Consider the following 14097-nt stretch of genomic DNA (forward strand, 5'->3'; position numbering starts at 1 on the left):
AATAAAACAGTGTAGAAAAGTTAAAACACAGATCTAATATACTTGCTTTAATTACTGAGTTCACCTGATGTATCTTATATACTAGTTGTATGGAAATTAAATTTTGACACACAGAATAATATATAGAATTAAGGTCATACAAGTGGTCTTGCAGTCACACTGTGAGAATTCACTCATGCTAAAGCCCAGACCTGCTGAGACTGCCTGAATTGTCCTTCCCTACCAGTCACCCACTCAAGGCAGTGGGAAGACAATGTGGCCTGCAGGCAGTGCCATGATGCCAGAGGCCTAGGATAAAGTGACGGGTAAGGCAATGATGAGAAGAAATGAGACACAGGCTTAGGACTACAGAATAATGTAGAAAGCGCACCACATTACCCATTTCTTGCAAATGTTCTCGGGATGTCAGCACTTTTAAATATTTCTGCTGTAATAGAGTAGTCTACCTTTCAATTGCAGTGAAGATAAACTTCACATGACACACTCAGAAAATGGGACAAACAGAAAAACCCATACATATCTCATAGCAATACAATTACATTTGCAGATAAAAACTTGGCAAAAGCCCAGGCCAGGTGTACATTTCAAAATGTGGACTTTGGGACTGATATTGGATCATTCCAGTTGATGAATGAGAACAGAATCAATTTCTATTCCTCTGCCATTTAGCTTCTGTTTTCTGCACTTCATTTTATAAATTTGGCTGGAAAGCACCTAGAATAGTTTTAATCCAGCCATGTGTTAGTGGGATTTAGCAGCTTCTGAATGTTTCAACAATTATAGCAATAATAATTTTGGTGGTAGATCTGAGGTTCACCTATCCTATGTCCAGTTTACTGCAGCTTCAGAGGAAAATGTGAAGCTGCTTAACACTGAACTTCCAATACTAGAATAATCTGATTTTCATTTTGCATTCTGACCTCTTATGTCAGCTTGATCCCTTCCAGATTCTCTGCAAAAATTCTTATCAACTACAAATAACAATTCAAGATCATCTTGACTTCCACATTAAAGCAAAATGACTTTTCAGGGAATTTATGAAGTTCTTTGACATTTTTTCCATTGTCACTCTGTTAACATGTGCATTTTTCATATGCACCCATATAAAAACTTCAGTTCTAAAAGACAAGCACATAATTTCACCTTTTATAGTATTTTTTTTCTTCTAAATAATGTTTTCCTGCCTGTGACACCTCTGAAATATTCCTTCATACAGTGTATCAAAAGAATTACGTAGCTACTGGTGAAATGATGGACTCAATTTCTTAATCATTTTTTATTTCAAACCTGAAGATGGCCTCAGATAACTTACTATTTAAAATACAGTACTGTAACAAGGGCAGTTACATAGCAGTATGATAATGGTATCAATTAGTTGAGCCAAGCAGCAAATATTTCAAGTCAATGAACAATTGCTGGACCGCACCCTGATATTAAATTAAAAGCTTATTTGATGTCAGTGCTTCATCTTCTTTGACTTTTCAGAATTTAATTGTACTTGCTAACAGCCACTGAGAAAGGCACTGTCTGTATAGATACATGTGTACACATGCATACCTGTATTTGTATGTATGTATATGTATACTTCAATAAAAAAATATGAAAAGTATATATTTGCCATATGAAAAAAACTCTAAGATGTGTCAGGTCTATAACCTGTACCATTAACATCCATGAGAAGGTTCCAAGGCCCACTTTTCTTTGTCATAACACAATATAGAAGAGTTATTTTACACGGAAACAGAAAATGTACATAGGCACAACTTACTGAAAAAAAAAATCAGACAGATGCACTAAATCATAAAAAGCTTATGTTTTTACATTGCATGGCTGCTTCTGAGGTGAAATGCACCAAAACAGCTGGGCAAAACCAGCACTGTCACTCCCCCACTAAAGTGGCAAGAGCAGCTGCCCCCAGCAGAGCCCCTCACTGTGCCAGGTCCCATCTGGGCAGGGTCCTTCCCCCGCCTTGGCTGCCACTCCCTCTCTGAATGCAAATGAGTTACACTGCGTGGCCAGGAATAAACCAGGCCATTATACACAGGATGTTTGAAAACATGTCCCAAGCATAAATTACTGAAAATCATTTTCTAAAAAACACAAGGTGAAAAGCAGCAAGAAAAAAAAACATATTTCCATACAGGCTGCACGAAACAATCTCACTTGTGAAAATGATGATTTGACCCTTTACTGACTGGCCTGGAAGAGAGTTTCCTTTAGTAGCTACTAAAATGCATCAAAGCATAAGCCCTCTACCAAGAATATTAAATATCTCCATTGATCAAAACCAGCCTTTACTTAAAGGAAGACAAATATATTAACATTTATGAACAAATAAAACAGAATTCTGGGTTCAAGTACTACATCAAAAGAAAATTTTTAAGTTAACAATGAATAATCACTTTCCATGAATTAAAGTTAATTAAAATATTTTACCTGCATTAATCAGGTCTGGATCTACTTCACTTTCAAGTGGATAAGGACCCTGACAACAATAAAGATGTATGTCAGCTTTATATTAAAATACCTTTGAAATACAATTCATAACTGTTTTATTATTTCCTATGCTTATTACTGAAAACAGATCATCACAGAGATGCATTTTTTATCTTCAGCAGAAAAAATATCCTGACAATACAAGCAACAATTTACATCAACTAACACATGGCCTGATGGACATATTGTCAGAGGCTGCTAGAATTACTAAACAACCATGAAGTGGGGGGTTTGTTTGATTTGGGTTTTTTTTTGTTCTTAACCAAAGTGACAGACATTTTTCAGAAAAAGTTAAGTAACTGCAACTTCATAAAGCTATATTGACAGTGAATATAATATTAAGATTTATTTAAAATTATGTTTGATAAGACTTACAATACTTGGCCTTGCAAACTAGTGAAGGTTCTGATTCCAGCAAAACATGTACTTAAGAAGATCCTTAGCAAAGTAGCACTATAATCATAAAGTGAGCATTTCTTTAAAAACTTAACTTCCCTGCAGTACAATAAGAATTTTATGGTGATGTAATATGGCATATATTTGAATATGATTTTTTACTAAAATTATAATCAAGTTGGAGATCGGCGGGGAATAAAACCTAGCCACTCCAAGATAAAAACACTGTAGTAAGTGACCACAATATATTCTTACCAAACCCAAGACTCCATTTTCACTTTGTAAGTGAACAGTTATGTCTGGACTGATGAAGTTACTGGCCAACAGTGGGATTCCAATACCCAGATTAGCTGAAAAGAAGTGGTTAAGGCACAAACATTTACTGCAAACTAGTAAATCAAAACAAGTTATCATTGTAAAATGATTAGACTAGAACTGTTCTCTTCACAAACACTTTCATTTTTATTTATATGTCTCATATTTGTGATGAATTATTTTGCCATTTGGACTGTCTAATTTTATTCTGTCAAATCCTTTACATGACAAAAAAATGACAGTGCAAGTAAAGCTTCATTTTCAACTTTTTCAAGAAATTCTTTCAAAACATTCAACTGCTAACAAACCCCCCAGATACCCCCGGATAAAAACTCCAGGTACTCTATGTCTTAGCATCCCTTCTCTTTCAATTGCATATTAACAAAATGAGAGAATCAGAGGGTCTGGGAAAAACAATGAGCATGCTTATTAACCTGTCCTAAACAAGCCAGATGCAGTTGTTATTCTAATCAGTCCTCATTTTCATCTATAGCACAGCTGAAGGATACCATACATGCCATCTTCAAACTCCAAAGCAGCCCGTTTGATGATCCTCTCCCTCACGTTGTCTCCTTGCTTTTGTTTGGCTTTTGAGTCTTCAGGCTTTCGAATTGATAAACGCTGCAAAATAAGAAATAATCATAAGTAAAGAGTAGAATCCAGATTCTTGCTTCTCAAGACACAAAAGCCTGATTTGTGATTGCACTGAGATACTTGGTCTGAAAATAAAGTTATTTATTCTACATCTTCTACAAAAAAATGACCCTTTATTTTATCCATTCAAGCTTACCTAGGCCAACGCAGTCATCAAATACTGCCAACGACAGCCTTACAGCAAAATGTTATTTTTTTGGTCTGTATTGCCAAGCCTGATACATAGACAAGTGGTGAAGAAAGCACCAAGCATTAGTGCAAATACTAGCAAGTCTGAGATTCATTACCCCAGAGACACCTAAATAGATTTGTAAAATGTCAGCTGAAAACACAAATATCTTTCTCTTTCTGCATTCATTCAATTTAATGAGGTATCCTAGATTTATAAGCATAAGACAGACAAAAGCCATTCATCTAAAGATAGTGGAGCTAAGAAACAGAAGTTTTCTAACAAAAATCTCTGTAATCTTCCATACATCTGCCTGAAGTTGTTTCCTGCAATTTTCTGGCCTTAAGCTGATGTTTCACCAATCACATATTGGTGAAAAAGCCATGACATTAAAGAAGTTTGTGACACCTTTTTTGTAAATTATTGTCTACATAGATTATGTCCTTTGCTCATCTCTCCTATGTATATAAAACTCCTCTGGACAACATCATGTCCTACACCCCCATTTGCCTTCACATCCTCTCTTACTTCAGGCCTACAATTAGCACATCAGGAAAAATTATCCTCTGTTACTTTTCATCATTGCAAAAGAATTTTTGCAGAGTCACCTTCACCCTTGGCAGTGAGAAACCAGTAGGATCAACCCTCCTGAATTTCCCAGCAACTTTCATTTTATGCCTTGGCTATTTTCCCTAGAATTGCTTCATTTGCAGATTATAGAAGAATTAAGAACAATTACAGAGGGTTTCTCTGCAGCAAAGAGAAGACTGGATAGAAAGTATGACTTGCACGAGAGGGACCACTTCTGAGCCATATTAGGTGGGAACTGCTATTTAGAGCCAGTAAGAATTACGACAGACTAGCTTCTCTTTATTTCTCTTATTCCTCATGTTCCCTTACCACTTATCATACTCAACACTTCGTACAGCCACTTCATATATAAAATGTAATGGAAGAGTAAATAAATCTGCCATTTCTTTCCTATACCTCTAGTAACTGCCAGAATTACAAAATTGTCACAACCTAAATTAATCTCTGTTACAACTTTGCTTGGCAGTTTATAGTAGCTTTCTTTACCCTCCCTTTATTTTTTTTCTTAAGCATATAGGGAAGGGGGCAGTTGACTAGGCAGGTGTATTCACTTATTTGCCCAAGATGCAGTAAAAGCAACAGTTTAATAAATGCAAAAAAGATTTCTGTCATGTAAGGTGAAAAGCTCTTCTGTGAGATAATGCATCCATTCAGAAGAAGGAGATACACCACTAATTGCAATCTAACCCGACATGACCAGAGGGGTAAAAAAAAAAAGGTTTGACACATCTGTTTACAGTCAATTACTTAACAACATGCAATATGTTCTTGCAGAATGAACAGATGGAAAGAAAAAAAAGCTTTTTAACTTTAACATTCACAAGAGTTTACTCACAGAAAAGGCCTTGTATGACTTTCCAGCATTTTGTGACTTGGTTTTAACAATGAAAGTTTAACTATTAGAATTCCTTTCTGCACCTTTTTTTTACCCCAAACGTTTTTTTCCTTCTCATATTTCTCCCTCTCCACCAGCTCTTCTGATGACATTTTGAAAAATTCCCCTCCCAAGTATGGAGATACAAGAGAAATACAGAATTTTAAACTGCACTTTAAAAGCATTGTCACATCATCAAAACGAATACAGAGACATAGACTGAGTGAGGTAAAGCCACAGAAACAACAGACAACAATTACATAATCATAATTTTCAGTGGTAGAATATTATTGCTGCAACTTTTAATAGTTACTGACATCTTTTATTTAGACCAGAAAGGCCACTGGCTAAAAAAGTTCCTGATTAAAGAAAAGGAAACAAAAGTTTCCAAGACCTTTGCAGCACAACATAATTCAATACATGGCACAAAAGAGACTGGCCCTATGTGCCCATGTCAAGAGCTTTCCAGTGGAAAAGACAGCATCTAATCATCAAAGTCAGCTTCTGGTCTAGGTGTTCCCCCTGTTGTGCCTACAGCAAGTGAACTGAGGGAAGAAAGGAGAATGAAGTAGCATTTTCCACCAAATTTTCAGCTGTGGTAAAGCCATCCAGGTCTGAAGGCAGTTGCTCTAAATCATTCAAGGACTGAACCATAGGGTCTGAGGTTTAAGAAACAAGGATAAATTCCCAGAGCCCACCTCACCACGTAAGTACCTACCTAACCTTCAGTACTTACCAAACTTGACAGGTCTTTCTCACACTGTTTTCTCAGTGTTAAGAATCGGTGGGTATGGCAAAAACTCTGCAAATTTTAAATACGCTCCAAACTGAAATACATCATGACCAAGAATCTCAGCTACTTACTTCAATTCTCTTCTCAAACTTCTCTCCTTGTAATAGACGATCGACATAGATTTTGGGAACATGAATGTCTTCTGGGGCAAATGCTCCTATATCAACAATTTCTTCCACCTACAGAAAAAATGGAAAGTGAAAACATTTAGAAAAAAGTATTCAATTAAAGTGTTTAATAACAATAAAGTTTCAAATATTAAATATACGGTGTATTACATCAAGAAAAATAAGGAATGGGGCAAAATACATACAGCCTTTAAAATAGGTTAATTTAGATGCTTATCTGTCCTCTTCTTTCAAAGGATATTTCTTCATACAAATTGAAAGTAGTTTATGTTTTAACAGCCCAATCTGTATGGCCAACTTGAAGAAATATAACATGTACAGTTATGTCAGAGTTTTTTGTACCCAAAAATAATTTCTGTCCAGAGGAAACCAATATGCTAGTAACAAAATATAAAGCAGAACTGTGAATTTTGAGGATACAAGTATAGAAGCTGGCTCAAAGATTTTCCATAGTGTACTCAAAATAAATAGAAAACATTTGAACTGTAATAATGGATTGCAAGATGAAGATCTAGAAGTCTCTACAGTAAGTGAAACAGATTCAGCACAAAATGACACTCATCCACACATAGATTTGAAATGTCACCTATTTGGAGCACCACAGACAATAAGGTTTTCCTTCCTTCAAAGTCTGAGTTCAAGGTGGTCTAGCTAGAGATCCTGCTATAGGCAGCTTCCTGCAGCACAGACCTTCAGTCACGTCTGGTGCACGTCTGAAGTGCACAGAGCACATCTCACTCTCCCACAAAACAGACACTAATGTTAGTGTTGTACCTGAATCCAACCACGGGAAAACATGTAATGTTAGAACAAGAGGTCAAAGATAATATAGAACAATCTATTCAAAGTTTAAAAGAAATTCACTAAGTTTCCTTTATTACCAGGAATTAGTTAAACTTTCCAGAATGTCTGTAGTTTAATAATCCCAAAACAAGACCTAGAGTATGATAAATCAGTAAGGGTACATCACTTAACAGCCATCACCAGTGAAGCAACACTAAAGAGCTTAAAATTCAATTTGACATCCTACTGTTACTGCACAATGTGATCAATATTAAAATCTATAGTATATCTGATAGACAATTACCTTCCTACTGTGTCTTGAATTGTGACAATAAACAAACAAACACACAAACCAATCCACCCTAAGAGCAGTAGAGGGAGAAGAAAAATTAACAAACTAAAGACCAGGGATCAGGTTCAGATGATCCCTTAAAAAAGCCCTGGATTAAGGAGACAGAAAAGATGAGCTTTGAAATCTCTAAGACAAAGGTGCTAAGGAGGACGCAATAACAGCCACAGCAACACCAAACTCAGTGCTCATGCAGAGCAGAATCCCACATCCAGAAAGCCCTTACCCACAAGATAATGAGAGATAATCAAATCAATATTTTGAAAATTCTAACTAGGGCTTTCATGAAAAAATGCTCCACTTGCATTCATCTCACTTCAAGTTTTTTTATTTTATATGTGAATTTTAAGATTAATATGGAGACCAAATCAAACACAGGATAAACTCCTGAAGCACACAGCTGAAGCACACTGCACTCCTGGTACAGTGACTACTGTCAGAATATGCTCAAAAGGGAGGAGAAGCAGGAGACAAGACTCTTCAACAGAGTCATAGGCGAGCAAGATCATCTGCTACTAGCAGAATTTTCAAATTCATCCTTTCTAATTAAATATTTCTTCATTTATCAGGTGGAAAATTAGGCCTGGGGAATACTAATTGGTCCTGATTGGAATTTTCTCACAAAAGAACTACATCTATCTGCTGCAGGAGTTGAGATTATAAAACCGGAATCTTGGCACAATTCAACCAACTCCAATAGAATTATGCTGTTAGAAAACTTGACACACTGTCTCTCCCACCCCACCCCACCCCACAGAATACACAGGATAAATAATTGATCCAACAATAAATTGTTGAATTTTGTTATTAGTCATGCCATTCTGCTAATTGGTTTGTATTTTGTTTCTTTGGACACAGCAGTCAGCATGATAGCTTCTCCTCTAATATTTCCAAACATTATCCTAAATGAACATAACACTGGAAACTGTATTTTGTCCCAGGATTCCAGATAAGCCTAATGATCCCTGAAGACTGCAACACCTTTCTGTGCACAGGCAACCCTCCACTATTCTTACTGGTGTTTTGCAATTTCCATGTTCTACCATTATATTAAATAAGCATCAAATCGAACTAAAATTAAGTAAGTTCAAATATCCCACAGCAATAAAGTGGAATTTTGAAAAGAGATTAAGAATTTGCATGTGATGTATGCAAAAATAACTATTTCCCAGTTCTGCAAGTGAAATTAATCAGCATGTTTATATGAGAAAAGAATAATTCACACAGGGGAAGTACAAATGCCACCTGATTGCTCCAGCTCTCTCTCTCAGCTCCTCTCACAGGGAACCAGATGATGCTCCAGTTGAGGCACTGTAGATGGGCTGCCCACCATCAGTATTGCCAGAGATGAAGCTGTGCCAACAGAAGAGACACCAGGAAATCTGATGGCTATGGGAATCAGCACCTTAACTTCACCACAGGGCATAACCCAAGTATCTTCCTAGACAAGAATGATAATGCAAAAATAAACAGTCCCATCACTGGGCATATTCACTTCCCTTTCAGGTTTCATATTTCTTTAGGAGTCTTCTCTGGAACACATCTGTAGCCTAAGCCACAAGGAAACAGGCAGGAGAGGTCCCATATTAATAATTAAAAGGATGTGAGTTTTTCTCCTGTTCTGCTCTCCCTTCTGCTCTTTCTTCTCTCTAGTCACCTTGCCTCAGGCTTTATTTTGTCATGCACAGAAGAACCTCTGTAAGCATCAAAAACAGTTACATGGCATCCCACCCAAGAGACACCAACTCTGGGAATGCAGAGAGAGGGAACTAATCAGGGCAGACCACCTCATGCACTTTTTGTAATTAGAAAATCAAAATACTCTGGTACCATTTAGATTGCCTTGAGCACAAATGTTCAGTTTAAATCTTAATTTCATCAGTGTGCTAAAAGACAGCAAATGTTTACATCTTTGCTACAATGGTAGAGCTAAAAGGTAACTTCAGGAGACCGCATGAGCTGACTTCTGTCTTCTGGGAAGGCTCTGATATCTGATTTAAAAATCTTTTCATTGTTTCAAGAGTTTCACAGTATTGCTTTTCTTCCTGGGTATAGTGGTTTCTGCAAATCTTCTGTGACTGCTGACAATGGAAGCAGGATGAACAAATGCAGACTTTTCTGAATACTGGTTTATCTGCAAGTACACCCAGAACATAAAAGCTGTTCTCTGCTATGATTCACAAGAGCCTTCTGCCATTCCTTTTGGTAGCAGCACTCACAGAATCAATGGTCATTTGTTTCATAATATCACTTCCTTCTGTAACTTACATCTACTTTTCCTTTTTAAAGTAGTTTGATTTCTTTTTACTTATGAAAATTCATCTATTTTTCACCTTTATTTCAGAATTTCTGAAACGTTCTGAATGGACTCCTAGTAAGAAAAGTAAAGAACTCTGATTGTTGACCAAAAATAGGTGAGGAAATTACACTGACACAAACTTTCATGCCAAACACTTGATCAAAATAAAAAGGCCTTTGTTTTAAGTATATACCTTTACCTATTTCTGCAGCCTAATTATGTATGTTATGATATGTGAAACGTTTTAGTTTTAAATCTCAGTATAAAATTAAGCTATAAGCAGAAATGACAATATAATTCCTTATTACAGGAAAAAAATCAAAAACGTGTGGGTGAGAGAAAGAAAGAGATGGAGGGAGAAACCTATGCATTTGTAAGTAGCTTATTTTTGCACTGACTTTATTAAATCTCTCTATCACTATCTTAATTATTCTAGTTCGCTTCAGTTATTAAAACTGAAATAATGAAAATTCCTAGCAGAACTTAAGTAAAATAAAACATTACGACTCTTTAAATGTCCAAAACAACACGGAAATTAAATTAAATTTAGCCTCATCAGAGCCCTTCTTCAGTTCACTACTGGAAAAGTCATGATGTCACTGCATAACTCAGTATAACATTTATAAAATAATAAGAATTAAAAAATCAAAATACATAATAAGGACTAGGACAATAAATTTTATGTCTCTAGTTCACTCAAGATCACAAAAACCCCGTGGTTAATGACAAACAAGAGAGAAAAAAACATTAATCTTAATTGTTTAGACTTTGCAGCTTTGATGCTGCAAAACAGTGACAAGGGGGCATGGGCTTAAGCTCCGCCAGGGGAGATTTAAGTTGGATATCAGGAGAAAATTCTTTACAGAGAGAGTAATCAGGCATTGGAATGGGCTGCCCAGAGAGGTGGTGGATTCACCATCCCTGGAGATTTTTAAACACAGATTGGGCATGGCACTGAGTGCCATGATCTAGTAAATGGACTGGATTTGGACCAAGGGTTGGACTCGATGATCTCGGAGGTCTTTTCCAACCCAATCGATTCTATGATTCTGTGATTCTATACACATTGAAAACAGTTCACTGGAAACTAAGAACACACTATATTAACTTACTGAGCTATGACAAAGTAAGTTCATATAGTGTGTTCTTAATTTCCAGTGAACTGTTTTCAGTGTGTATTTCACTGTTTTGCAGCATCAAAGCTTTTTAAGAAATTCAGGTCAATATTACTCAGTTCTGCCTGTACACAGGGAGATGAAACAGAGAATCTTCTGAGTTCAATTCTTTCCTTTTCTAAGTTCAGCCAGATCACGAAATTTCTACTTCAGTCAAAATCTTGTATTAATGGAGTGACAGTCAGTCAACAACCACTTTGAAAATGAGACTTTTACAACTTAAAAATCAAGCAAGTATCAAATAGCCTGAAAAAGGCACATCTTGGTCGATAATGACTATATTATGCTCACATCAGACTTGGAATAAATGCATAAGCATACTGAGAGGTAGGGGAACAGTAAAGATCTGTAATGTTCATATTTGTTAGAGAACCTTTCACCTAATGCGACTGGTCTAGGTCACACTGAAGGTCCCTCCTTCTTCGCAACAGGAGCTTACAAGATAGTATGTGGTACTTCTGGTTATATTCTCCCAGCTACTAGCAATGTGCAGTTTAAGGATGTTCTCAGTCAGAGGCTGGACACAGACCACCTTCTTCATAGCTTCTGACGAACCAGGAACGAACAGTTTTCTTTTCCTGGTTTCTAATAGACTGTAACACTTTGTAAACACCACAGAGAAAAACAGTGAGCTGTGTTCTCAGTATGTTGTATCCGATAATTAAGGAGCAAAGCTGACATAAATCTCGTAGGTTTGTCTCCAGGTTCTTTGTCATGTGGATACACATCCACCTAAATCAGGAGCCTCTGCTAAAATATACTCAATTCACCTTTGTTTTCTCTGTTCTAAATCTCCTCAGTTACCACCTTCACTTGTAGTTGCCTCAGGCCTAAACTCTTCTCCCACACTTCTCTGCACCTGCTCCATGTTTCCTCCAACCACCCCTTTCCATTCCACACATTTGACATCTTCCTCTGTGCTGTACTGCTGACAGCAGAGGAGAAAACAGACTGCACTAAATTACCTCCTCTAGGTACTCACACAGTAATTCTGGGATAAACACTGCAAAGAAAAGAGGAAGCATACTTGATTATCTGCAAAAGCTATCCATGTGTAAAGCTGTGGGCATGCATGAAAGAGTAACAAAAATTTAACCACCAGTCTCTGGAGAGGTTCTCCCATGTACACATCTTGAGAAATTTTTAAGATAGTCACATAATGCACAGCCAGGATACACAACAGTCTTAAGTTTCAAGAACATGTTCAAAGTCAGACAACACTAACATTTCTCAAAGGAAGTGCCTCCATTAAATTGACTGACTTGCTTGTTTGATGATCTGCAGAAGCAGGTCTATATAATTCTGTATGCATCAAAAAGTTAAAGTGATGATAGCTGTTTTCTTGCATCCTTTAATTAATTCATTAGGATTTCACACTATTTTTCTATGGTAAAATTACCTGAATTAAAAGCACAAGAGATTGCTTTAATATCCAGCAAACTACCAGTCCCAGTATTACCAACCAAACCAGCCTCCTACAGCAGGCACACCTAAGGAGAAATTCCTTCAGAAACCCTGTGGTTGCTTTCATATAAGCCATCAATGAACTCCTGCTGGTTGTGATCACATTTTGTGACCTGTGCTTTCTTGATTAAATGAGATGATTTCATAGTGCTCAGTGCTTATTTTTACAATGCTCAACTGGATGATAGCAGTGATAACAAAAAAAGCAATATAATTACATTCTCACCTTTTAAGTATAAAGCATCCAATTTGTATTCAATATCCAAGTTCTTAAAAAAAAAAAAAGTAAAAATCCATATGGAATATATACAAAATATTTTTCTCAGATCTGGAGATGGCAATTTTGGAAAATCTGGCTTTAGATTACATTATGTAATTATTTTTCAATCAATGAAATAAATAATGGGAGAAGAGCCAGAGGAAAGCAAAAATGTCACAATCAGTGAATGTAGTTTTAATTTTTTAAGGGTTAGTTAATGGTAGAAGAACCTGTTTAACATATACTAGGTACCTCTGCTGAATAAGGTGACTGCTCACACCTCAAATCCTTGCACTCCAGAACAGAATAGCTGCTAACAATATTAACTCTACCAGAATGACTTAATTTAACAGTTTTTTCAAACAAAACATTATGTTGCTTTGAATACATTATTCCTGTACTTTGTTGCTTATTTTCAAGTTACACTACATTGAAAGCCTTTTAATTGATTAGGAAGTAAAAAAAATAACATTTTTATTGAAATTATTCACATATTATCACAAATAACTGAACTCTTGCCCCCCAATAAAAAAATCAACTTTAATCAGAACAAAAGATTTTATTTTCTTACTCAGAGAAATGACGAACGAAAAGAGAATGAAAGAGATCTCCTATCCTACGCATTCAAAGAAACATAACTTAAAGGTCAGGAGATAAATTTAAGTTTTACTGATTTTCAGCTTACTCACTGCAATTTAAGTACTGAAGGGAGAGGTAAAAAAGTAAAATAAAAATAAAGAAAAAATTAGAGATTTAATTGTACTATCCAAGAAGGTAATATTTGTACTTTACAGTATACATAAGTCCAACTAAAGCACCTTCAAATTCAAGGAATACCTCTATTCTAAGGATCAGACCACAGCATGCTAAGCAGGAGACATACAGCAATCACAGTAAAACAATAAATTAGCAGCTGTTTTGTAACAAATTATGTTGCTGGTTCTCTCTGCTAAAAAAGAGAAGGCAACAATATGACATCATCTCAAAACGACACATTCTGTGCACACATGTATTAGTTCTCCTTATTGTTCATTTTAGACAACAGTAGTTCACAAAGATTTCTGAAAACTACTTTACATGCTACCACTTTCTTCTCAACAAGGCATCGGTGTAGTCCATTTCACCTTCAGAAACATAGCAGATATCCCAAATATCCAAAACATTCAAGATGATAAAACTTTTCCAGTGTTGAGGAAGAAGGTAGATAGAGTACTTTTCAAGGAAAAGCTTGGAAGAAAAAACAACTGCCGGCAGTATGTCATGCCACTTAGACACTTTCAACAGACCACAGGAATGTGGGTATAAAGAGACTGTCAGTAACAAAGTTTAAGAAAAATTAAACTTTTCTTGCA

General features: G+C 36.2%; 1 protein-coding gene across 1 annotated transcript in view; it reads right to left on the reverse strand.

Moving 5' to 3' along the window:
- OXCT1 (3-oxoacid CoA-transferase 1) overlaps nt 1-14097 on the reverse strand; it is an 87621-nt gene that overhangs the window by 34103 nt on the left and 39421 nt on the right. The window contains exons 8-11 of the mRNA XM_051768228.1: nt 6360-6467; nt 3717-3828; nt 3148-3242; nt 2437-2485 (exon numbers count right to left, since the gene is read on the reverse strand). Of these exons, the coding sequence (XP_051624188.1) occupies nt 2437-2485; nt 3148-3242; nt 3717-3828; nt 6360-6467 (364 nt within the window). The remainder of the gene's footprint in view (nt 1-2436; nt 2486-3147; nt 3243-3716; nt 3829-6359; nt 6468-14097) is intronic.

Source organism: Manacus candei, unplaced genomic scaffold, assembly GCF_025592945.1.
Source record: "Manacus candei isolate 608988 ecotype Guabito, Panama unplaced genomic scaffold, ASM2559294v1 h1tg000093l, whole genome shotgun sequence".
Taxonomy (NCBI): Eukaryota; Metazoa; Chordata; class Aves; order Passeriformes; family Pipridae; genus Manacus; species Manacus candei.